General features: G+C 43.9%; 1 protein-coding gene and 1 long non-coding RNA gene across 6 annotated transcripts in view; one reads left to right on the forward strand and one right to left on the reverse strand.

Annotated features, from left to right (window-relative positions):
- Positions 1-27,427, forward strand: part of LOC116845621 — a 137,571-nt gene that overhangs the window by 76,506 nt on the left and 33,638 nt on the right. The gene's annotated exons all lie outside the window — the stretch shown is intronic.
- LOC116845614 overlaps positions 1-27,427 on the reverse strand; it is a 213,400-nt gene that overhangs the window by 32,439 nt on the left and 153,534 nt on the right. For both annotated transcript variants that reach the window (XM_032818523.1, XM_032818524.1), the window contains exons 5-7: positions 26,068-26,186; positions 8,457-8,625; positions 5,242-5,396 (exon numbers count right to left, since the gene is read on the reverse strand). In XM_032818523.1, coding sequence (XP_032674414.1) covers positions 5,242-5,396; positions 8,457-8,625; positions 26,068-26,186 — 443 coding nt within the window. The remainder of the gene's footprint in view (positions 1-5,241; positions 5,397-8,456; positions 8,626-26,067; positions 26,187-27,427) is intronic.

Here is a 27,427-nt window from a genome sequence, read left to right on the forward strand (position 1 = left end):
TCTCTGTCTCTCTCTCTCTCTCTCTCTCTCTCTCTCTCTCTCTCTCTCTCTCGGTGCGCCGTAAAGTCGTCCGTCTTGCGCGAGTGCCTTATTATACTCGTCCGCGAGGTTAACGTCGTTCTTATCCGCGCGTGTGAGCCTCGGGTCAGGAAGCATTAGACGCGCTTTAGCAGACGCGGTCCCGTTCGCCACCACTGTGTACCGGCTCGGAATAAAGCTCGTAAATGGACGAAAAAAGTGGTCGCGCGATAACGCGGGTTCCTTTCCCCGTCGACGAGGTGCATTCACTGCCCTCGTCCGTGTGCGAGCCACAGTCGTCTCCGTCAAGCCCTCGGTCCCCACGGTTCGCTCCATTTCCATGCCGCCGTCACATTAGGCTGCTGGCATTTCCATTTCCATGAAACGTGCATCCTAGTCGTGGTGGTGGTCGTCGTTGTCGTCGTCGTCGTCTACGCGGGCTGCTAACGGCGCACGACGACGACGACGACGCGACGTTGAATAAAGATCGCGTCCATGCGCAGCCAACGACGTTGTTTAATCTTACGCCATTGTGGTTCCGTTATTTTCGTGACGGCCGTTGGACTTTCCCCTTGAAAAAAAAAAATCCACGACGTCGACGACTGTGGACATGCATTGTCCCGGAAAATCAGAATCTCGGAATGTAAAGAGGGAGACAATCCAGCTGACCCCTCGTGTTTATTCGCCACTGTTCGTGGTCAACTTTCTATATTGTTCAACTGGAGTCAGATCTCCATCTGTTCGATCAAATACCAGATTTCTCAGAACATTTTATGATCGTAGCTCGCGCGATCAGATACACATTCTTAAACAATTCATTAAGTTGTAAAAAGTGAATCAAATTTTTTTCTCAATTCTGTACATAAAAGAATTTCTCAAGACACTTTATGATCGTAGCTGCTTCATTCAAGACGATTGCAACTTATACGAGATTCCTGAGAATCGTGACGGATAGCAATGAGTCTCTCGCTTGAGATAAATTTCAAATAGCGACTATTAATTCGGATATTAGAGCATATTTGCGCTTGTCAATTTCGTCAAAGAGCGACTCGAGGTTTGCATTTTGTCAGCTTAACGTTCTCGCTCTTGACGTTACACGCGCTAAAAGATGTAGAAATTTTGCAATTTCGTAAAGATATAATAATAATGGATCGCCGAGAGGGCGGGGGGAAACTCTCCTCGAAATGCTCCCTTCGTAAAGTGTCGCTGATTAAAATCGTTTCTGGAGATTAATCCCGACGAAGCATAATCCGCGAGATTGAAGTCGCGCTATTGCGAGCGGCAATGAGCGGCGCACTCGCGAGGAATGAGGCGATGACACGACCAGGGGAGAAGATCAAAGGTGCGTTCGTGAGATTATGACAGGCGCGCGAAAGATTAAGATTTCCTTGTGCCGAGTTTACTTTTGAGGAGAAGTGGCTTCGCAATGAAGGCGAGCGCGTTGAAAGCGCGCATTATGTCCTGCTCGTGAGAGCGAGGGAGGAAGAAGATGCGGCCGCTCCGCTTCGCCCCCCCCCTCACCTGTCCCTCCTTATCTACCTCTCCCATTCCCCTATCGCCGTCTGTTCATCTCCGGGAACACGGATACCCGGTGAGAAAACATCGCCCTTCTGACGGTGGGAGAGAGGGAGGGAGGAAGGAAGGAAAACCCTCTTCCTTTTTCCGCTGCCGTCTTGGCGAACGTGAGTTTCGTTATGGACCATCGAGGAAGGAGCACAATGCGCATTGTGCGACGTATTGTATCGATGTATCAAAGATTTGCACTGCCGTCAGCTGCATCAAAAACGAACCTACCCTCTTCCCTTCTTACTCCGTCTCTCTGTCGAGTTTCGCTATCCTCGTTGCTGAGAGGTGCGCCAATCCTGCTCTGTCGTCAGGTACAAAACCGTCCTCCCTGTTTGCTACGGGCGAATGTAAACCTTATCTCGTGTAATGACTTTGGGACCGTCGAGTTTTCAGAGCCGAGACGCGAGCCGCCTCGTGCAGACCGGCGATTCCCTCCGTTCGCGATGCAATTTCTTCGACATTTCGTTTCGCCGCTTCATTTCCTCGCTTTACTCGCGCTTCAACGTTCGATGCCCTTTGATTTTCCTACTGCCGGTTATTAAAAGACGAATCGCTTCGTGTTGACTTCGTGTGACGGGTGCAGCGTCGTAAGTGTGTGTATGATTGCATCGCGCACGCGTCGTGTCCTTTTGGTCTTCTCGGCAATTATGAGTATGAAACCTTTTGCGCGAAATGTACAGTTTTCATAAATACACTGTGAGAGATCTTCCTTTTTTGTCTCCTTTGTGTATAAGGCAGTATCTCATCGCAAATATGTTTGTATTGCGCGCGGTTCAAGACCGCAGGTTGTTTATTCTCTACTCGGCTTCTGCCGGCGCTTTCCTCGACGCCATGCTGGTTTCTTGTATCACGAGAAGCGTGAGCCGCGGAACCTCTCTTCATGTGTTCTATATTTTAAAAATTTCTGGTGATATTTCTGGCTCTCGTGTCAGCCAGGAGCTATAACTCTCACTTTTTCATTCCCCATCGGAAATTCTGGAGAAATCATGCGTTGTAATTGCTTTATTTTTCGCAGAAAATATCTCTCTGCCCTTTTATACAAATATTATTATACAAATATTATGATGCTTTTATATAAATATTATTATAGTAAATATTTCTCGCGCGTGTTACGTTTAATCGATGCTGCGAGGTTCACTGTTTGTTTCTTTCGCTGCTATTCCTCCCGGCGATCGCGACTGAAAGCTTCAAACGCCCTTCTATCCCTATTCCCTACCATACAACGAATAGAAAAAAAAGAAGAGGAGAGAAAGAGAAAAAAAGGGAGACATTCTTCCTTTATATAAGACATATTTCTGAGACGTTATTACCGGATACTATCTCTGCTGAAAGCCTTGGAGATTATCACTCCTTTATTTCGAAATAGAAATTCGATGAGGGTTCAGCCATCCCTAAGATAACATTTTGTGACAAATGCACGGTTTTATTACACACGTAAACAACAAGAGCTCTATCGCTCGTAATTTACCTTTGTTTTGCCTAAAAGCTTTATAGACTCGTTTTATAAAAAAATATCGCAAGTTTCTTTATCTTTTTATATATATACATACAGATTTCATTGACTTTCATTTGAGAACATTGAGAGTTTTTGAGCAATATTGCATCATATTCAGGCAGAAGCTTAATCAAAATCGGGCTCTGTTTCATTCTCGTGTGCACCACTTCACAACACGTATAACCGTGCAAGGGACGTGACTTGAAAAAAAAACACTTTTTTAGTTACAGGCTTAACAAATTTTAATTAAAGTATCTTTTCCGCGTATCGTCATTGCAAGCGCGACTAGAGACACTTCGTGAAACAGGTGAAATCGAGCGCGATCGGTACGGCTACTGCAATTTCAAGCGCGAATTGCGCCCGAATCGAATAGATAACGTTACAGGAAAACAGGGGCGTTCTCTTTTTCTCTTCTCCCCCCCCCCTCTCTCTCTCTCTCTCCGTATGTTTCCTTCGTTTCCAGGTTTCCCCGAGTTTTTGGTACATCTGCTAAGCGCATTAGGGGATGAAGGGGAGTTTTCCGTCTTACCAATGCTCGTCGGAAAAGGTGCGAGCGCGCTGTATAGCAGATTTCTTCATCGTCCTTGCACTTCAGACGCATTACACTCGCGGAGCCGCGAGAGATTTGCGATTAACAGCCTGTTTCGTGACATATCGCCACGAATTCGTACACGATTGGCGTGTCCTTTGAGATTTTCGCCGAGTATTCGCTGGAGAAACAAGATTTTTCTCCCGTCGTCTGTGCGCCTCTCCCTCCCATTTTCTCTTTTTCTTTCAAAGACGTCTTATTTTTAATAGTACTGAATGGTGAGTGGCCGGAAACGCGGTGAATCGAGCAAAATATTGACTGCATGGCAAGACCACTGAAAGTCTGGCGTCAAGTTATTTTCGATTCCGACCCATTTCATTATTCGGATTGCGAATAAACGCAATTTGGAGGAGGCGAAGAGGGCGGAAGCTCTCAGTGAATTACCCTACCGGCCGGTTGATAAATCCGAAATCTCGCCGCCGCCGTTTTCGCGAAAAGCGCGACAGAATACTTGGGGCATCCATTTCGCCGGGTTCGTCGCCGGGTAGTGGAGAACTGTTGGAAACGGCGGTCTCTCGGCGCGACGTGTGATAAAACGCACAATATTTCCCTATCATGCGCGAACGCGATCGCCGGAATAAATTAAGCGTCCTCGCAAATTTTCGAAAATGCGGCGGAGGGTGCATCGCACGATATAATGAAGAGCTATAGCGACATTAACATTCTACGATGCCGGGGGAGGTAGAGAAAGAGAGGAGAAGAGTGGGGAGAAGGTAGGAAAGGGTTACATAGGTATACAAGCATGCGGACAGAGAAAGAGGACGGTGGTGTGAAGCGTGCTCGTGTCCCCTCACGCTTCGCGGTTGATGCGTATTCGCGAACGGCGACGAACGTGGAGCACACCCTTCCGCGGAGCTCAACCATGAGCGATCGCCGCGCGAAAATCCTCGCGATTCATATCGCGTTTTCGTACTCACGCGACGGCTCTATTCGAGTTTGATAAGTAGCTACCAGGCGTGTCGTAGGAATCTCGCTCCCCTTCGTCACACACGGAGGCAAGAGTGCATTCTCGCGCGCGGGCGTGCGAAATGGCGCGTGGAGACGCGTGTAATCGTCGGGGAATACCGGAAGAGGAATCGCTCGCACACGTGTGCAGGCGCACGCTGTGGAAGGCTCAACTCGTCGCATTAAGAGAGGAAGACAGACAGAGAGAGAGAGAGAGAGAGAGAGAGAGAGAGAGAGAGAGAGAGAGAGAGGGAGAAAGAGAATTCTCCGTGAGAAATGAGAGAAACGCCTTGCGTACGGCGACGCTTCGATTCCGCGGAGCGGAAATCGCTAAAAGCGAATGTCAGAGTAAGGGGAATTCTGCTCGAGATGGGAAAGGCGACGGCGTTTGGTCGCGATGAGCCAAGTTTCAAATTGTTAATCCGTAGCACGCGCGTGGTAGCACCGATTCCCTTGGAATTCACCAGTCCCTCCCGCCACGAGTACTGTAGAACTTCGTTCCGCTTTGATAAGTAACGAGCGACGTGCCGGCGAACGGAATCACCGAATCGACGTCGCCGGATCTGAGGACCACGGGGAAGGGAAAAGCTGTAACAGGACGGCACACGTGCGGCAAGGACGTACTCACCGTTGAGGACGTGGACCGCGACGGTGGTCTTGGCTTTGCCGGCCACCATGCAGCTGTAGTTCCCGGCGTGCCTCGGGCTGGCTCTCTCGACGATGAGGGTACTGACAATCACGAGGACCTCCTTGCCCGCTGAGATCTCCGTCGTCCTGTTCTCGCTGAAAACGAGATCGTGTCCGTGAGTTTCTGTCCGGTTCACATGCCGCGCTTAACACACGGACGGGACTACCCCTCATATACGGGGTGTGCCGGCGCGTCCTCGTGGACGAACGATTTTTCCATAACGGAAATTCGATCGTCGTATATTTCGAGAAACTTGAGGCAACTCAATCTTGATAATTCTTCTTTCATTTCGCGAAAAATTCTGGACGCTATCTTTTAGATAAACTTTATTAATTATACATCAAACGTTAAATTCGTCTCGGAAACGAGTTAAAATTCCATTAGCTTCTTCCATCGTTCTCCTTCCTATATAGACTTGAGAGTTTTTCTTCGGCAAAAGTAACTTCACGTTAAGCGAGGAATACAGTTTTAATCTCTGTTTCTGTAAATCTTGAATAGTTTCTTAGTGATTAAAATCTTAGATTGCTGCCTCTACATTGAGAAAAAATACTTGAAGATTTATTTGTGGAATATAAAAATTATTCACATACAGAAACGAACTTCATATCGCAGAAATAAATTTTATTTCACAAAAATAAATTTTACTTTTAGTATTTTATTCTCAGTGCATATTTCCATTGAGGAAAAACTAGTTTCAAGAAACTATAGGTGAAAAGAAAACTGAAAAATCTGAAACACCCTGTGTTGATACTACGTTATCGTTGAGTGATTAGGAGAGAGCGAAGAAGGGATGACTCCGTCGAGTATTCGCGAAGGGTTGTTAGGAAAGCTCCCTAGTCTCTCGCATGTGGATTTCGACCACGCCTTGTCCGTCGATTTAATTAAGAAGCTCGTTTAGGAACCGGGCGTCGAGCTTCATTGCGGCGTGTACTGTTTGAATTTCGTACGCGCCACGAACAGATAACCGATAACGAGTTGGAGTTGCCGTTCATTTTTGGATGTTGTCGATATTGAACGTTTTACTCGTGAAGATGTTCACTTCGATATAGAGAGAGAATTTTCAAGCTCAAAGTTTTTCAGTCACGGCTTAAGTCGAGAATGCTAGAATCTATATCGCGCAAAATCGCCAAACGTTTCATAACAAGGGAAATGAAAGTTTAGGATTGTTTGTTCGTAGAAGCATGCAAAAGTTAACAAATATAATAATTTCCTTGGAAAATAATTTCGAAAAAAAAAAGATTAGATCTTTTAGGGATTTCCTTTGCAGATTCACATTGTGTTATTACAACTTTCCTTCAGACTTCATACGTTCTCATCTGTAACTTCCTTGAAAAATTTGATATTGAGAAGCTATCGATATGGAGTGTTTACGAAGCACGTAAGACCGTTCGCTCTTACACGGGCGAGAAATTGTAGGATTCTAAAATGGGGTATGATCGTGCTTGCCTCGAGGCTGAATATTCACCTATATTTGGAGCGCACATTCCATTTTATCGCTTTTATATTGCGTCAAGTTCCCAAAAAAAGTGCAACGGGAGACTTATGGAGCTTATTATTTCGGGCGCAAATAAAGTTCCCGCGGTATTTATCGAAAATAGTGAACGTGCACGTGAAAGAAGATTGTATTCGTACTAGAGACGCGAATGTAGGATGTGGATACCGTGTAGAATATCTGTATCGCCGCATTAAGAGCGGCGAGCATGAACGAACATGTACGGGAAAATCTTTTACCCGCTCACGTACGAGAATAATACCTGTGCAGGATTTTTAGATATTTCCCGCGTGTTACCGTCGTTCAAAATGAGCGCGTCGGAGGAACGATGAGGAGGAGGAACAGGAACAGGAGGAGGAGAGGAAGGTGAGGGAGAGGAATAGGAGGAGGACGACGACGAGACTTCGCTTCTTTCGGCAATGTAGATTTCGAGCAAACCTTCGAGGCTCTTACGTATTCCGGCTTTGTCGCGATCCGATAATTTAATTAAAAAGCCGCTTTACGCCGGAACTGCGGCGAAATCGTTCCGGGAAAGTTACCCGAGCGACATTTCTTTCCGTTCCCGTGACCGCTCGGAATCTCATAGCTGTTCCATCGATTACAACGGATGAATGCTCGTAGTGAAATTAATTTTTTTTCTTGTCTCTCTTGTATGGGATCCATTGAAACTGAATCTCGAGCGCGAGGGAGCGCGCCGAAGTTATCTCGAGAGAAGTGTGCTTGCACGTGCGGGATGTTAAGGCTGTTTGAAAATTTACTAGCTCGTAGTATTCATGAAACCGAACAAAAAAATCTTATTCGACGTGGCTCCGCGGAAATCAATGTTTCCGGAGTAAACATACAGATTTTTCGCTTCGATAACGTCGAGCTAACCATTTGCACGTGTGTTTGTCGATTTACAGTAGAAAAACAAAAGGTTATCAGGGATTGCGCGGAATTATTTTGTCATTTTGCAACTTCCATCTCTTATAATTGAAACAGTCATATCATGGAAATAATCCTCTGTTTTTGCATCGTAAGCTATAAACAATAATAAATAAATACATGGACGATTACCTGTATGAAACTGAAATTAATAATTATGCTGATACTGAAATTAATAATTAATAATTTTCCTGTTTACCTCAAGAGGATCTCGAGAATTGTATTTACCAAGTTTTTTACTCAATTTTATATTGAGCCTCGACATATTTTAATTATCTTGTTTTTTACTATCTTATTCATAATCATTTTTTATCATCTTGTTTTTACTATCATCTTATCATCTTTATCATCTTATTTTTTACTATCTTATTCATAATCATTTTTTATCATCTTGTTTTTCATATTTATACGTTCGTAAACAAATCTATAGAATTAAAAGTCAGAGATGTGACTGCAATTTGAATCTGAATGGGCGAGGAAGCACTTTGAACCAGAATCTTTTATACTTGGCCATTTAAAATTGTGCCGAGGAACACTTCCAGACTTTCTTCTCTTGTAAGCGCGCGCGCCCTCGGAGTATGGATCGGAGTAGCTCGAGATACAAAGGGGTGAATGCGCCACCGCGGTGGGTAGGTATCAGGGAAAAAGGCGGGACGACTTATCGAGGCGATCGCACATGTTGCGTTCGAATCGGGAACAGGCGGCCGCAATATGAAACAATGATTTCCCGAGCACTCACCTGACGTCCTCGGTGAGCGTCTCGTCTCCTCTAGTCCAAACGACAGACTCGTTCAGCGACTCGAGCACGTCTCTCGCCTCACACCTGAGCCTGAGGACGCTGCCTGCCTTGAGGTGTCTCTCCTTGGATACTATACGCCCCGAATCGTCGCTGATCGTCAAAGCTGGGGCTGCAACACGCATCCAAATACGCGTGCACAATCTCGTTGGACCTCGATCGTCATTTGGATTCTTTTCCAACGGCGAGAAATAACTCGAAAACGTCTTAGCATGCATCCACATCAGAGACTAAGGTCCATATTAAGTCGTTACTTGAAACTTGCTTCAGACACTTAAGACACTCAGATTTTAATTTAGAGTTAGATCCGAGTTAGATCTGAGTTTCTCTTAACTGAATCGCAATTTCATATGTAATGTCACATATATTATATAATTCAAATAAAAAACTCATTTGACTCATTTGACTCTAAATTCAAATTTGAATATTTTACGTAGGACAAGTTTTAAGTAGCGATTATTAATACGAGCCTTAGGCTTGATTCATCTTTTCTATAGCAGTGCCTATGCGTAGTCTGTTTCATTCATCTATGATCAGGAAAATGCTCACGCATCAGAAAGGTGAAAATATAGTCGCTCGTTAACGCAATAATTATTTGATACCTGAGCAATAATTAAGTGCGATTATTTGTTGTCTGACGTTTCTCGTACAGCTTCGCGAATGTCATATCGAAGTATTGAGAGAAATAACCTTTGCAAAATAATTAACACACCGCAGTCTGACTGTTTCAAGTATTGAGCTGCTATTTTTGTCGGCTACCTTTAACCAACTTATTTTCCATATATCGTACAAACTAACATGAAAACTTTTTCTAGGTAAAACGTGATGTTTTTTCAGTTAGAGTAACAACGTGTAGCGCGACAACATGAACCGTAATCTATCCGATCGTTGTTGGTGGGACAACAAGAGAGAAAAAGTAAAAAGAATAGAATAATGGTTTTTTATATAAATATTGACAAGGTATGACGGTTCTTAAAACGTCCGTAACTCGGGGCAGGTAAAACCCACCGTTGCCTTTCACGTAGAAGCCGCAAACACCGCATCCGGTTGCTCGATCATTTATTCATAAGCCGTTCATTTTTTTTTCTGTTTTGCTAAACGTCGCGCAGTATCGATATCGACAGACCGGCAATCGCAAAATTATAATAATCTGCACGATCGCCATCCAGGGCGCTTAATCTCGACATAACGAGATTCGACTTATTGCGACCAAGTCCTTTTCAACAATTCGTTCTCGACTCGGAGAAATTCCATTACGTCGTTGCGTTTCCCGGCGCTTCCGATAATCGAAACGACGGATGCATTTAAAATCTATATCGGCCGCTCTCCCCGGCACTCATCGTCACGTAACTAACCGGCGAACTAACGTCGTGCGCGATAATAAGATCACCGAGTTGTCGGAAGGAAATCGCGGAAGTAGCTCGGAAATGTTCTTTCCTCCGTTGCGGGATTTCCGTCACGATGTCGATCGAATATTTGGCTTTCCCGAAACGTTGCCGCCAGCGAGACTGACAAAATTACTACGTGCTCCAGGACGTAACGTCATTCACGTGAGCGAAGGAGTTATTTTGTTGCGTGTTCGTCAGCAACCGTGTCTCTCATTATTGGGCAACCATTGGACAGGAGATAACGCGTTCCATTTCGCCGCGATTGTTCACTACAGAAGCCAACTTGCGCGCTTCGATCTGTCTCTTTTTGTGTTAAATATAGCCGCATGCTACCGTGACAAATGTGTTTTTGCGATTGACAAGCAAGCACGGAGAATAAGTAACGCAGGAATAGATATAGAACAGGCACGTCAAACATTTGGTCTGTTTCTTTCAGCTGCACTGCTGAACTCGTGCAATAAGTTTAAGTGAGACAAATGTATTTTTTCTCACTCTAGCTTATTGCACCAGTTCCAGCAGTGCAGCTGAAAAAGTATACAACATATAGAGGGTAGATATAAATAACAAGCAAGTGAGTTAATAGGAACGTTACTTGCTTGAAGATCCGCATATCTTCATAGAAAAATCCATCAAGTTCTCTTGATGAAAGAACATTTTAAAGCAAAGCTTAAAATCGCAGTTCGCGCACGCACACTTTTCGTACCGCTTACATTTGAGTCTGTCGATATCCGCCTAATGGCACTAATATCGAAATCTGTTTCATTCCGCTGCTGAACATCGATATCCACCTCTAATTTCCTAGAGCCATTTCGGAGCTAATAAATTTTCCACAGTGGAGACGAGAGCGGGAGAAAGAGTGTGGGAGAAAATTTTAGCGACGCAGTGCGCTTCTGCCGAGTAGTGTGCCTAGAAGACACAGTGGCGTATTTGAGTGACAGGGATGCCAGCGAAATGCGTTACGAGTATCAAGTGAAACGTGTCCTAATTCATTTTTTCATAATTTTGTATCTTGATTATAATAAACTTTGGTGTTTGAAGTTGTTACTGTTATAAACGCGCGCGCGCGCCAGTATATATTGACCAATAGCAACTTATTAAACATAAAACTGAAGTGTTGAGAATTATATCTTTTTTCAAAAGAGTAAAATCCATAAGTGAGCTGCTTTGTAACCCCATGATATAATAATAACACAATATAATGAACCACTGCGATTGGTTCCACTATCTTGAGGGATTTGCGAGTTGAATCAATGAAAAAAGACTTCTAGAATGGTTAGATTCTATCTCCTAAGAGCCGGTTTTACCAACTCCGATTAAGCTAACCGAGAATTAAAAGTAGCAGAGTAGCCAACTTAAATGCGACGTGCCATAAACAGTGTCACTGAATCTCAATGAACAATTTATATTCAATCTGGATATTGGCACTTCTGGTTAGAATTTAACCGGAGTTGGCCCTAAAACACTATTACCCAGAGCTCCCAGAAGAACTGTGTTTACTCGAAAGAGAAAGAGAGAGAGAGAGAGAGAGGCGACCGCGGAGCGTACATTTGGAATCACGTGCTTTCGCCTCGACTAGGCGAAAACGCGGCGGCAAAACGCATCGAGCCGCGGTTACGTCGTATCGTCCATATCGATGAAAGTCGTCGTCGGCAAAAAGCTCTCGCGGCCGCGCCGGACATACGCTCGCGCGCCGGAGCTTGCGAGACAGGAAATCGAGAACGGGCCCGTTCGTGACCAGATGCGTAAACGCGTCTCGGAAATACGTGCACCATCGTGCGCTGGTTTTGCACTCCACTCGCGGAGAAGGATCCGCACGTTCGCTCGCGCGGGAATGGAGTCTCGCGAGCGAAAGAATCGCGCGAGCGAGGGAGCGAGCGAGCGAGCCTGTCGTTAGCATTCAGTACAACCGCCCAGCAGCGATTCTCAAGTCGGCTGCTATGCAAATTTGATGATACTACTCGCTCGACGCCGCTCTTCCCCCGTTCTCTTGCTTTCACCCGCTCTCTTTCTCTCTCTCTCTCACACACTCTTTATCTTCCGTGCTTCTCCTGTACGTCCGTTTTTGTCTCGTCTACGTGATATCGACCCTTGTAAGTTACACGCTACGAATGGGAGTTGATGACATTATGTGGCGCCAGGGTGGTGATAGCGGAACCCTTCGATCGGACCCATATTTCTCTAGACTTTTGAGATAGCGATGACTCAATGACGTGAAAATTCGATATTCCCATCGCGTATAAACATTACGACCAGTTTTTGCGGGAAACTTGTAAATTTCGGAATGCCTAACACCCTCCCGAATGCCATTCGTAGTAACTTTGTGCCTCTTTTAATACGTCTCATCCCGTTATCCACATCTACAAAGATGCATTTCCTCATTTCACTTGCTTTTTCCATTTTATCAGATATGTGTGACATGTAATTATAATTCCCATTTTTTTTTAGTTGGTTTGATTGACTTGGAGAGATAGAATACGAGCATTCTAACTCGTGTGTCATCCAAACTGTTATTTATACACTCCAAAATATTAAATTTTTTTTACTTTTGATAACAGGCACAAAATTTTGTGCTAATCAATTTGAGAAGTTCTCCATTCCGCATATTTTCAGTCGCAATATATTACAATCGTTGCCGATTAAATTGCACAGGACAACACGAGCGCGAGTAATATAGTACCTAAAGCGTTCGCACAAGTCGATTATCCGACGTGGATCGCGTCGATGGGTTGCGTCTATTGCATAAATAAAAGTTACGATAGGGTGCTTTCAACACACACACTCGCTGTAACGCTTGAACAACCCTTGATTAATAGCCGTAATTCTGGGGATGACGACACAGCGAAACCACTTAGGGCGAAATGAAGTTGTCAAGCGACAGGCCCGACTCGATACATGAGTGCCTTTGTGCCAGCAAAAGCGAGAGTTCAAAAGTTAAAGGGACTCGCGGATGGAATGTGCTTTTTAACTATCCGACACGGGAATGAAATCGATCTTACGCGCCGAGCATGATTTTACCGATTTTATCGATCGCGCGCATAATTTCACGAATATCGGCTCGCGCAAACATTTATTAAAGAGGAAAAAATTTATTTTCAGTTATAATTAGTTACTCTTCAGCTTTTCTCTATGTCTTCGGGAAACTCACGAAACTTTTTAATTCGCCCGAGGAAAGCTCTCGGAAAAGCTAAGAGCACCGGAATACACGGTGCCTTTAGATTCAAAAGAAAGTAATTAAACGTAAAACTGTCGCGTTTTCAGAATCTCGTAGCTGCGCGACGGTACAAAGATCTCGTATAATCTCATAATTAGCGAGCAACGAATGTTATCCAGAATCTGCGAGACTGTTCCGGTTGACGCAAGAGATTGCGTCGCGCCTGTCAAAAGCGGAATTATTAAAGTAAAAACAGAATCATTCGGCTACGGTGGTATCGGTAATTTTTGCGAATAAAACGAACGACAAACATCGACGCGGAATTTTATTAGACATCTAACGAGGTCTCGCAATTTTCTTTTTAAATCAATAACTTTCCACCAGTCCGGCATCCACTCGTCGGAAAAGCGTGTTTTCTCATTGCAGCCTCGCAAACTACGGTTTGTAGTGTCTGATTTTATAAGAGAAAAAAAAAGAACGAGTCCCTCGTGTCAATCGAATATTCGGACAGACATGTCGCGTATAATTTGACGGAGGGAATGGGGGATTTCGCGAAGTGTGATAATGAAGGGCCGGCGCGTTGGGACAACGTGTCGACGCGAGACACGTTTTTTTGACGAGTAGAGAGCGCATCCCCGCTGCGGATGTCGCCGGGACACACGATCCGGTGTTCTCGCATAATAAGGTACACAGATGGATCACTTAAATGGGCGGGACGGGCGATTCATCACGCCACGTGCACTTAGCAAAACCACACGTCTGATTGATCGCGGCGTATTGCGAATAAATAATTATTGTCGACACCGTCGTATTGTCGGAGACTCGACAACGACGTTCTAATTGCATTTTTCTTCGCACGGAAAATTTCGAAAATGACAGTGAAACATGCGAATTATCGGTATCTCGATTGAATATTACAGAAGATACAGGGGCTGTTTGGCCACAGGAATAAGTTGACAAAATCGATTATATTTATTGTTTTTTAAGGATCAAGCAAACAGGGATTTCAAAACCATCTTTGACATTTTTAGAAATCTTGCTTGCTTAATTTTGTTAGACAATATTAGAAATAACCGTTTTTGCCAACTAGCTCTGGTCTCCCCTATTACAGATTTACATCTAACAGCGATGCCTCGAGGATGTGTCAGATAAAGTGTTCCTTAACGATTGAGTAATACTAATTAATTTAAATCAACTTAGCTTACAGAGTGTTTTATAGATCCAGGTTTATTACAATAATACGGATGAAGTAGATCGCTCAAATGACACAATTGAACGCGACAAAACTCGCGTGAATGCAAAATGAATTATCGTTGGCGAGGAAAAAGAAACATCGAGAATTTACGCTAATTATAAAGGAAAACGTCGCGGTTGACAGTAATTGTCTCATGACAGAGAAAAAGATATAGGAAGTAAAATGGAAGTTTACATTTTTTCTCTACTTCACATTTTTCTTTTCATTAGTATGTATTGGAGGCGAATTCGGGACACAAGCTGCACGGGAAGAATCGTTCTTTGCTGCTTATACTCGGCGCCGCGGGCACGACTTGGCGAACTTCCGAGTTACTTTCGAGTCACTTTCGAAGTGCTCTCGAGGCACGACGTGGTGGCGTGATGAGCGAGTAATCGCGTTTCGTCTCGCGCCGCTCGTCCTCGCGGATTCAATTTCCGAGCTGCCGATGAATGCTCGCGTCGGCGACTTTCCGCGCACGGACGACGGTCGTCATTTTCACTCTCCGCGGTCCGGTCGCGAGGCGGGGAAGACTGCCTCCTTTTTACGAGCTCGAATAATTACGTGACGTTTATGCGGCCGAGCTCTCATCACAGGGCGTTTTCCAACTCGGTCGACGTTAGGAGTGCCGCGGAATATCGACAGCTCGGGCCGCGCGAGCGCTCTCGAGCGAATCTCCGTTTCCCGACGAACAGACGGCTGCGGAATTCGACGGAGAATTTAATCCAGCCGAACGGAATCGAAGAGGAGAGGGGAAGAGATCAAGAGAAAGAGCGGCGGCAGGGAGGAGGTAGAGAAGAGAGGATTCGACGGAGGAGCCGCGGCGCGTTCGTAATTTCTTTTGGCGGATCATTTTTTAAGCTCCTTTGGGACGGATAGTTAGGGTGGAAGAAGAGGGCGACGAACGGGGAAGGCTGGATGATCGGTGAGTCGCTCACTTGCTCACTCGCTCGTTCTCCCCGGGGGAAAACGCCGAAGTCGAAGTTTGCCGGAAGGCTAGTATTATTTAAATTGGATTCCGCGATTCCGCGCGACTTCGATCCACTGCTCGCGCTCGAGAACTTGCCCGCCGCTTCTTCGTTCCCACGAGTTTACGCGCCGCTTATTAAAATCCCTCACGGCTAAAATCGAGCAGATTTCGGGGAGACATCGTGCCGAGTCCCGTCCCGAGTACAAGTCTTAGGGTTGCTTCAGAAAAAGAAACGTCACGAACCGTTCTTTTATTTGGCGCGTTGAGAACGGTCGACATTTAGAATGTCCGTCTGTCTGTCTGTTCCCTGTAAATTCCTAAACCCTCTGACCGACAAATTTTGCATAGTTACTCTCTAGGACTCTGCAGAAAATATAGACTACTCCGCGTCAAACTTGGACGCTCCACTCCCTGAGTTTATTCCCTTGACACTTTGCGATAACGTGGGCAACGTCGGGTAATTTAATTAATAATAATGGTAATAATAATTGTATATTATCACTATTAATTATAATTAACAATAATAAAATAACTTGAAAAGGTTATACGTTTAATACACGGAGGAAATATTATAGTTTTCCTTTTGTTTCACATGAATTCAATTTTTCAATTTTATTAGGTTTCTAATAGTGATTAGCATGAAAAATAGATTATCAGTAAGGTTTATCTTGCTATAAAGAACATAGTAAACTTTGTTAGAAATATAGAAATTTTTAATAGCACACTTTTTAGTTCGCGAGATATAAGCACATACGAAATGAAGGAATAGTCAATTACTGCTAAAGTGTCGATCTGTTATTCTCTTGATTTCTTCTTATAAAAAAAAATTTTATAGCAATTGTAAAAATTACTAATTCTTCGACATTGGGTAATTTTATTTTCTTTCTGATAAACACGACAAATCTTTCGCGCCGACAGCTAATATAAATCTCAAATTACATCCCTTTGCTGTATCTTTAGCAATTCAATCGCCAGTTAAGCTTTTGTACAATCAATGGAAATTGGTGCGGGACAGTCAAAGTTTCAGTGCAGGGACTCGAATATCCGTCGCGGATTTAAGGACGATTACGTGGTATTCGTACAGTCGACTTTCAGCACTGTGTTAGTCGCGCACGTTCGAGCGCGAAAACAACGAAAATGTTCGTTGACGTCTATATTTCGATCGATCGAACGAGAGAGAGAGGGAATTCCTACTTTTTATTTTTTTTTTTTTTCATTTTTCATACGCAGCTGCGACGCGTAGAACAAGAGAAAAAATTGTGAATGGCGCGTACGAAAGATTGGGGAATTAAAACATTGCGGGACGTACGTTAAACCGTCCCATGAATGCCACCGCGGGCGGCATTAGTAATTCCGGCATGGTCGATCTTCAATCCGTGTGCCTTCAACCTGATTAAATCCGGGCCGATCCATTAAACGGAATGGATTTCGCCGGGTTGATCGCACACCTGGCGGCGCGTGCATTCGCGCTCGCTCGCTCGCTCTTTTCTCGCGCTTCTCCTCGCGCTCTCGTGTGCCAGGCGAGGTGGAAATTATGAAATACCGCGGCGCTCTCGAAAGCGCTGTTCGATATCTTCCGGTTATTACCAAGTAATATTTCATTAGCGATTTTTCAGCGTTGCCGTCCGAGTGATTCTCGCACAGCCGATTGCGTCCGCCGCCGCCGTCGCCACCACCACCACCGCCAAATGAAATATCGGCACGCGCTTTAGAAGCGTTACTTTTGCACGGAATCTTCGTATATTATTTTAATATGTACATCGCACGCTATGAAAGCCGCGCGAGCTCGTTAATTTCCCTCGTTGCACTCCCCATCGGGCCATCTGCTTTAATCTCGCTCATTACCCGCTACTTATTTCCGTTTATTATTATACGCTATTTCGTATCACGGTTTTTCATTAACGCCACACTCACTGATGTGTTACTCCAAGCGCTTCTGATGCTAAGCGCTGGTTGTTCATCATTTTTCCAACTCGTCAAAGTAAAATTCGTCGGGACTGAGAGGTTTTGCCGTGCAGTTCCACGAAATTCCCCTGCTGAAAAGACTAATCCTTATTTTCCAATAACCGACCATTTAACGGCTAACCGCAGATGACCGTCTACGATTTCGTCGTATTTTTCCTTTTAAAAGAAATCTCACTTGAAAGTGTAATCGACGGAAATCCAAGTGGAGATAATTTTTCTACAATGCGCCACGATATGCGAAAAGAAAGATGGTCTCAACAATCTATTGCAAAGTAAACGTTTATATGTTACGTACTGGGCTAGGTTATGTACAAAAACTTGCGAATATTAAAAAGGACTCTTTAATCAAATTATGAGCGGTATTTATGAAAGATAAATATTCATTCGTATCATTCGACGGGGAGTGCGCTTTATCGGTGTGTACCTTAGATTACTGTACCTGCAGATTACTTATATAATGAATAAATATGTCGGGTGGTGGGGCGAAGGGGGAGGGAGAGGGAGACGCTGCGCCATCAGCAAGATTGTTTGCATTATGCCGCTGTCTCTCGGACACCGCGAAATTTATTTGCGCTGACGTCGCTCGCTTATTCAATTAGGGAGACGCGGGGAGCGGAAGCTCGGTAATGCGAAAAAGATCCAACTTCGCGACAACTTTTTTCAGACGGAGATAAGTAAACGGTACTTTTCGTGCGGGCGTGCGCGCGCGTAACTCATCGTCGGGGCGCGTAACGCGCGCCCCGAGAAGGAGACGCGACGTCCCTCCGTCGACGTGACGACAAATCACTTTTAATAAATCGACGATTTAATAAATCGCTTGACGCGAAAACACGTGCCATAAATATCATCGCGGCTTTCACGACGTAACAAATGGAGCCGAACAGAATACCGGCGCGACCTTAATATTAATCATATCGATGATCGATGGATACTCAACAAGATACATCTACCTCCCCCACCCGCTCCTTCCCCCGGTCCTATGCGCGATTGATCGATTTCGAAAACGTTCAGGCAGTGTCAACTATGCAGCATCATAAAGCGCGCGAGGGCGTATTTTGATTATTTTATTTTCAGATTACATATAGACGCGATCCATCAACGCGCGGAACATCTCGGGAAGCCCGCGTCAATTTTGAGGAACGAATTCTTCGACGAACGAATTTTTCGAGGAAAAAGAAATCCTCCTTCGTGGGCGCGTGAATTCGAAAGAAACGAAGAAGGAAAGGAAGTCGCAACTATTTGATGATTAATCGTCGGGTGAAACCGCGCCCGAAATTATTCCGAGAGCACGGTTGCATCAATCACACATTGATTATCTCGGTTAACCGTGCCGTGAAAATCTGGAAAATCCCGTGAGAATGTTCTGCCCTGACGAATTCTGTCGGTTGCATCGCAACGTAGAGAAATCGGCTTGAATCAAACGTTATAAATATGAATTCGTAAGGAAAGGAGGGAGGAGGAGGAGAGAGAGAAAAGCTTCATTTATTACGCGCTGTGGGACAGATCCTCTCAAGCGCTGTGTGAAGTATTGAATATAATCGAGTAACAGAATTAATACAGAATTTAAAGGTGTTCCGGAGGGTGTATAACATACAGAAAAATTGATGTGCTTCTTAACGTATATGCAGAACAATAGTACATTAATGCAGGCTGCTATGGAATGCTGAATGTCTAGAAAGTAAATCAAATCACGAAGTATAATCAAATATGCCATTCGTAGGAAGAGTCAGTTTTCAAGACAACAATAGATATGTTTTAAGTATCTCGAATTGCGAAGAATTTGTTGCGACATTGAGTCTCGTTCAAGAGACTGAATGTAAAAGGCATCTTTGAATTCCTGAATCGTATTTCTAGTTAGAGAGAGAAAGGGAAAGGAGTAGAGAGAAAGAAAAAGAGAGAGAGAGAGAGAAATTGGAAAACGTCGCATTTGATAAAATTACCCGATATAAGGTGAAGGGGAGAAAGACGTCTATCTTCGCGAATCGAGTTGATTCAAATTTTATACCGCTCGTAATATACACGGGGAAAGAGCGGGAAAGCGAATATTCCCGTGGCGCGCAACGGGGCGGAAGTTGTCACTTTTGCGCCACGCTCCAACGATCGCTTGCACCGAGTCGACCCTCGCTCGCGACGTCTTCCTCCTATTTGGTATTAACCGTTCAAATGCGACTCGTATTAAAATGCAGGCCGACGTAGCGATCCGCTCGTGCCGATATCTCGATGAAATTTTGTTCCCGCTCGAACGATCGTACGGATGAAATTCTCCTTTGATACCCCGCACGCGCCCCGATACCTCCTCTTCTCCGAAACCAATCTAAAGAGATTATGCCGAGAGATTATTTAACGAATAACATGGAACTTCTATGATAATAAAGGCTGAAAGGACGAGCCGGTATCTCGTTAGAAACATCTTCGTTATCTCGTTATGAAACTTTGTACACAGACTCTCCTTTACAATTAACCAATACACATCCCTTTCGTCCGTAAAGAAATTTTCCGACAATGCCGTTGAAGCGAAGCGGATCTGAACAATGGCTTGTTTTCGTGATGCTGACGTTAGATAAACAAATACGATCGCAACTCGAACGATAGCGATTAATTCGCGATAACTTTTCGGATTGCAAGGGAATGAAGCGCCTGGTCTCTGCCGTTCGGGTAGATCGATTCTCATCCGTGAGATAAAGAGGCGATCGAAAGTTAAACGAGTTTTTAAGTTCGTCCCGATGCTCGGCATTCACCGCTACGTGAAGCGCAATCGACACTGATGTTCCCTTATTATCGAATGTCTCGATGTTTACTCGAGCGTCCCGCAATTTTCCAACCCTTTGATTTCTCTGTCCGCGCGTGCGATAAATAAGCCCGGGAGAAATATGACGGTCCCACTCAGTCCGCCTTTGTTTGCGTGCTCCTTAATAAGAGCCGCCACTTCGTCGCGGGACGCCTCGTGTTCGCAGTGCTAGCTTATTTAGTCACCTGTAAAAACAGATCGCACACATTCGCGCTAAAATCAACTCGCGCCGATTCCCGCCGTGCGCAATAATGACGATGCCATCGCAGCTATTTTCCCCGTCCGACTCTCTGTCTCCAAGTTGACCAACAGTCATCCGGGAAACAAGCGTGTGATCCGATTTTGTCGTTATCTTTGATAAATATTTAAATATCCAGTCAGTCCCGGCTGACGGCTGTAAAGCGGCTTTACGGCGTTGGCTGCTCGGGATTCGAATTCAAAAATAGAATTTGCGTCCAGTCGTGCGAACACAGAGAAATGCTTACCTTTCTCGAAAAGCCACGAATCGCAATGTTTTTGATTTTTGGGAAAGCACATTTGTCCCAGCAGTAATAAGTGGAGTGGCAGCTGATGTGTTTTGAATGCCAAGAAAGCTGTGTTTATTTAATTGAATAAGATTATTATTAGGGTACAGCGGGATAAATTAAACAGCGGGGGAATTTGGATAAGCGTTTGCGACAATTTCAGAAAAATATGAGACGCCTTGTTTTATGTTTGAGGTTAGCATACTATATATATTCATATTTTTATGCTATATATCATATTTTTCTGAAATTGTCACAAGCTAAATATTATCCAAATTCCCCCGCTATTCAATTTACCCCGCTGTACCCTAATGGTGGAAAAACACATTGGTAGCAAGAGGGTTAATAAACACAAGAAATGATTGCATGACTCCGATTTTTTGACAAACTTATAAAAAATAATCTGGAATAATAGAATATATCTAATTTCCGCTTGTATTTGCTGTGAGTTAAAAAAGAAAATAGCTTGAGCAAATCAAGAGGTGCTTAATATTTCAGCGCAGGATTTTTCCGGGCACGTCACTTAAGGGGTTTAATTTCAATTAAAACCGCTCTATACATCTGCCTCACCGTACAGAAACGCGTATCATTAAAATAAATGAGAAATTTGCTCTGTAAATATATGCGCAACACTTAAAACGCAATTCTTCTCTCGGCTCACTTACCGACGTCCGATTAACGGGTGCGATTCGGCTTAACCCGTTATACCTAAAATAGCGCGCGTGCACGTCGGTAATAATCCGCCCCAACACGAGACTCTCGTGCGATTGTCTGGTTCTCAACGGTCCTTTATTTAATTTTCGGATATAATGGATTAAATCTCCGTGTTGGCGCGAGACGCGTATCTCTCGCTGGCTCCGCCTCGGACATTCAACTCGCACGAGTATATGCTAGCTGCTGCCGGCAGGGAGAATCGAAAGCTCATAGACGTTCATACTTTCCCGAGTTATTATTCAAATCGCGAATAAATATTTCACAGCACGTCTCTAGGAGCGTAATTCGCGCTTACAAGTAAACCTACTCAAAAGTTACTCCGATTTCTTTCTGATTTGGCACAAATGTAGAAGTGCAAAAAATATTTAGGTTATATTTTTTTCATTTTGGCCTACTTTGAGTTTCACGGGCAGTTTATAGCTTTTTAATGTTCTCACTATCATCAAGTTCAACAAAAATGCATAAGAAATAAAATTGAATACAAGATATAGTTAAATAATTTTAACAAAATCGGCATAGCTGAGAAACGAACCATTCTAAATTTCTTTAGCCGAGATTCCAACCGAAATATTTTAAATCTGTGCTAAATTAGTCAAAAATGATTCGAATCTTAACCAAACCGAGAAATTATTTGTATAAATAATTTTTTTTTCAACTTTTTACATGTTTTGATTAAACATTTTGTTATTTATACAAATAATTTTATACATTTAACTTCGTATTCATAATCAACGAAAACACCTATATAAAATTATTTGTATAAATAATAAGATGTTTAATCAAAACATGTAAAAAGTTAAAAAAAATTATTTATACAAATAATTTCTCGGTTTGGTCGAGATTCGAACCATTTTTGACTATTTTGGCACAGATTGGAAATATTTCGGTTGGAATCTCGGCTAAAGAAATTTAGAATGGTTTGTGTCTCAGCTATGTCGATTTGTTAACATTATTTAACTATATCTTGTATTCAACTTTATTTCTTATACATTCTCGTTGTACTTGTTGATGATAGGAGTGAGAACATTAAAAGGCTATAAACTGCCTGGCTATAAGGCTATAAATTCAAAGTGGGCTAAAATGGAAAAATATGACGTAAATATTATTTGTATTTCTACATTTGTGCCAAATTAGAAAAAAATAGGATTGTACCTATTGGATAGGTTTACTTGTTAATCGCGAGTAACCTCATCGGGCGATTCGCTTTTCGAGCGGCCGCGCCGCTCTCGTCGCGAATAACACCATCGTGTTCGGGAGGAATCGGCTCGCAACAATTGTCGCTTCGCCACGGCAGTTCTGTATTTAATTTCGCGATATAACGGATCGCCCCGCGTGTCTGTCGCCGACTCGGCAGGTTGTTTCTCCATGTCAGACTCGTTACGCTGGGATGGCGTGAGGATCGAAGGGGAACGAACGAAACGGGTCGACGAGTTTCGGTCGGCGTATCGTAGCAAAGGGCGGAAAAGGACTGTGCGGAAGGTAGTCGCGAAAAGTAATTTCATCACCGCGCATGGAGCGGAAGCGGCGTGAGGGTGTGTGCTTCGGGATCGCGCCATGGCACATAATGAAACGGCGCGCTGCACGGCGCGCATTCGGATTTCCGAAAGTTTATTCCGGCCAGTTCGTATTGCTTTGCGACCTCGCGTCTCACGCTCGCGTAACGCGACCAGATTGCGCGACACGCACACGGCCCGTCTCTCTTGCGTTCGTTCAGTTCATTTTGTTATCTCTTCTTCATTTTTGGGGGCTTTTCGTCGTGGACGATGCCGCGCTTCACCCGTTTCATACAGCTTGGAGCGTAATTCGTGGCGCAATTGTGATTCCCTCTTCATGTAGAAATAGATAAAAGATGGGAAATATTCTTTTTTTCATGCGCAGCTTTGTTTTTTAAAGAAACTTATCTTTAAAATCAATTTTCTTGGAAAAGCTGAAAATTTTATTCTATGTTTGTTATTCGAGATCTCTTAATTATTACTTGTGTTATATGTGTGAAGGAGAATCACCTCTTTTTCAACAAGAGATCAGTGCAATATGTAAAATCAAAATTTCTTTTCGTTGCTATTTTCTTTGAAAAATTTTGAGAAATAGAATATATCTAATTTTCATCTGTATTTGCTGTGTTAGTTGAAAAATGCAGTAGTTTAAGTATATTAAAAGATATGATATTTGATATTTTACCACGAGACTTTTCCGAGCATAATTAAGAGGTAATTTTATTTCATTTTAATTAGAAGTGCTCTGTGCATCTACCACTGTCCAAAAACTGCATTACAACGAGAAGGAAAAAACAAATACGCAAATGGCTACAAAATCTCCCTTTTTTCTTCTTTTTAGTAAATGAGAGATATATTTGACACATATACGCGCAAGCTATATCAGGTGACCCGAACAGTCTAATTGCGAACTAAGGAATCGTAAACGAAGGAGGTGGTAGCCCAGCGAAATTTCATCAGGGGAAAACCCGACGTCGTTTCGTTTCTACTTTATAGACGAGAATCGTCCATTACTTTCACGGCGACTCGGGAGCACTAAAATCGTCGCGAAAACGAGTCTCCTTTGCGAAACGACTTTCTGTCGAGCTAAACACGATCCGTGTCTCAGTGCGATGCGCAGGAGCGATCGTCACGAGACCTTTCGCGCGTTTCCTCTCTTTCGTCCTCCCATTGTTATTCCGCGAGAACACCCGATCGTGGTCGTTTTCATGTCATTTTGTCGCCGCGTCCGCACGCACTGCCAACGTAGTGCCGCGGTCACTGCCGTTGCTCGGCCGTAAACAGGACGAGATCGACGGACAACGAAACACCGAAAGATCCCTTTACGATCACGCCAGTCCGATCACGATGACGTGCGACTAAGATAGAGGTTCGTGACAGCAGGTGGGAAGGAAGGTGCTCACAACGATGGCACTCTATTCCGGGGTTTCGTTCTTGCCCTACTTCGTCCTTGTCGGCGGGGCGCAGAGAGGGCGGCTTTTGTTCGCCTCCGTTCGCCTCCGGTTCTCCTAGGATCGGATCAGATTACCGGCCACGAGGCGCTTTACCCCGGGAAATGCGGGCTTCCATTGCACCGAATCGGCGACGTAAGGGGATTGGGGGTAACGACGAGCGCTGCGATACCGGCTACGTTTCACCCGTGTACCTGGCAGCTTTCGGCTCTCGTTCTGCTCATCCTCCTCACATCCACCAGCTTCTCTTCCTCTTCCTGTTCCTCCACATTCCCGCCTCTGCTCCTGCTCCCTTTAACCCCCCGACCTCGCGTGAGTTCAACCCCCGAGCGTTCTTTTCTTGGTTAACGCACGGCCCGCTCGGACGCGCTCCTTCGTTTCGCCACCGACCGAGCTCGATTCCGCTCGCCGAATGGGATACTCCCGCGAGAGGGACCGCGAAAGAGGATGGCAGGAAACGACCCCGCATTACGGTCTATCCTGTTCGGTCGAGACTTTTCGGTCTGCCGGCGTGAAACGCTTCACACGGCCGGAGCGCGCGGATTCCGCCCCGGATTAATTAAGATTGTACGAGCTCGAGGCTCACTGTATCTCGTAGATGAAGCGATGAATATTTCAGGCTGGTGTTCCAACAGGTAGTGGCTAACGTCCGAGTGCAAGAGTTCGCACGTATAAAATCTGTATTTTCTCTCGTGAACTAGCCAGTGGAAACTATTCTGAACCGCGCTGTATGTGCGAGCTGTACTTGAAAGATGGGATTTGTGTCTGACGTTGCCTGCGGCAGGCATCGCTTCGGCGATCAAGCGAAGGAAAAGCAGAGAAAAAACAGTTAAGGTTCTTTAGAACACACAGTGAATCGAGAGACGACTCGACACATTGCGAAACGGTGTCTCTTGTCACTAGTCGCAACGAAATGAAAAGCAAAATTAACTTTTGCAGAAGAGATGGAAAAAATAAAACAGAAAAACGAGACGCGATATATTTTTTAGTACAAATTATTGCGCGTGACACTATTAGTTGCATTAAGAACATGGCCAGCTCATTTGCTTCTCTAACTCCTCACCGCCCTTTATTTTTCCAAGCGGATTTGTCAATTGTTGTGGAACCGTCGCATATCCGAACATGCAATACAAACTTTCGGGCAGGAAATAAAAGTATAATTTAAAATATACATACGTATATACGTAAAACAAGCAAAAATATATATAACAGGTATACACTCAGAGAAAAATATGTGAAAAATAAGAAATATTTATTCGGTCGGCACTAATCATATATTTGCTTATATACATATTTGTACAATAAGAAAATAGTTTTTTAAGTAAGAAAAATACATATTTTTCTTAAAACCGTAGCTTTTCATTAAATAAATCGTTTATATTTTATTTAAATAAAAAAAATTGGTTTGAAGTAAAGAAACAACGGTTTTAAAAAAATATAAACGTCCTCATTTGAAAAGACTGTTTTTTCAATGAAAAAGCATATGGTACGGATAAAAATATGTTATTAGTACCCACCAAATAAATATTTTTTAAAATAAATATTTGATCAAACTTTGATCAAATATTTGTTTTATTTTTTAGAAATGTTTTCTTTCAGTGCAATCGTCGAAATTAAAACTGAACGTCGCGTACAATAAAATAATCCGATTAGTCGATTTCATTGAAATGTTTTCAGACAAACAACAGTGATCTAAATGCAGATATTTTTCCGGGTCATCGATCTTCGTTGCTTCGTAAAATACACAATGCTAGATTAATTAATCTCTATGTCGGTGTTCGATGTTGGAAGGCATTGAGCTGTTAGGACGATACGAGGTATCGCGGAAATATTAGGTTCCATGGTGAAAATTCTCAGATTTGGGATATCTCTCGCTTACCCGTAACGACGACGTTGATCTTTTTCACGAGCGGCGGGTGTGTGGCGACTTGGCACTTGTACAAGCCGGAGTCGCGCGGGCTCGCGTACAGAATCTGCAGCCTCCAGTTGCTGGGATACCTGCGGCATCACACGCGAGAATGGTATCAGTGTAGAGTAGACGATGATTTTGGGCTCACGTTCAGAGGTCGTGAAGGGAAATCGCTAAAGAAGGGAAAAGAGAAGCGCCAACGAGGCAGACGCACGAATTTGCAATGAAGCAGCCGGGAAGTGAATGGTGGAAAATCGACGGGAAATTGAATTTTATTTCTTGTCACTTGAGCTTCCCGATAATACACTCCGCACGCTTCATTGGGCGACGGGTAAAACGTCGTCGCAGTGAGGTCGTCGCGTTACCGCGACGAGACGGCGCGATTCTGGATTTTCGCGGCGCAAAGCGGCGTGCAAAATGGCTGATTTAATCCCCGGCTGAAGGAACCTCGTCCCCCGTTCGCGGCCTCGACGTCTCTCGCGCGTTGATTCCACGCGCACCACGATGTAAAAGTCGACCGTGACGATAATTCAACGCTGACGATGAGATTACGCAGCTCGCCGCCGCGGATGATAACGAATTATGATAATATTCGTCCGGGCAATTTCGCTGCTGAATTTCGCCCCTCGTCGTCGCGTTCGCTCGCAATTCTGCGTTCTAATGAAAGACGTAAGGTAACGAGCCTGATTTTGGGTCATTTCGGATCAGAGTTATTTTCATTTATATCAATTTATCGATGGAACATTTGATTATGTTTTGATTATAATGTGTGCCTTTTAAATATATCAATGTATGAATCAAGTTTGACCCATAATTGCACGGAAAAAACAATTCTGTTGGTGCAACCGAATTTTCGGTTGCGCAGGGATTAGACGAAAATTCGGCTATAGAAACAGAAAAATTCCTTTATGAGGCTTCTGTATAGTCATTTGTTGTCGGTTGCCTCAACCGAGTTCTAATATCGTTAAATGTTCAGACGAATATTTTCGGTTGTGACAACAGAAATATTAATTTTCATAACAGAGATATCGCTTCTGATCACCTAATTTTCAGTTGGTTCCTATTTGGTGGCACCAACTGAAATTTTTTTGCGTGTGGTAGACTGTCACCTTACTATACTGAGAAAAAAATACTAGCAAATTTCTTCGCGAGATATAAAGTGTATTTTTGTGAAGTAAAGCTAATTTCTATGAAATAAACTTCATATCCCGCAAGTAAATGTTCAAATATTTGGTTCTCAGTGTATGGCGTCTCGAGGACGAAGCAAACTCGTTCATTTCTCCGCAAAGTCGATGCGCGCGCGCGCACGTAGGCGATGGAGATTTATCGC

The sequence above is a fragment of the Odontomachus brunneus genome, unplaced genomic scaffold, assembly GCF_010583005.1.
Source record: "Odontomachus brunneus isolate Ranch 3 - 2012 unplaced genomic scaffold, Obru_v1 Obru_scaffold_054, whole genome shotgun sequence".
Classification (NCBI taxonomy): domain Eukaryota; kingdom Metazoa; phylum Arthropoda; class Insecta; order Hymenoptera; family Formicidae; genus Odontomachus; species Odontomachus brunneus.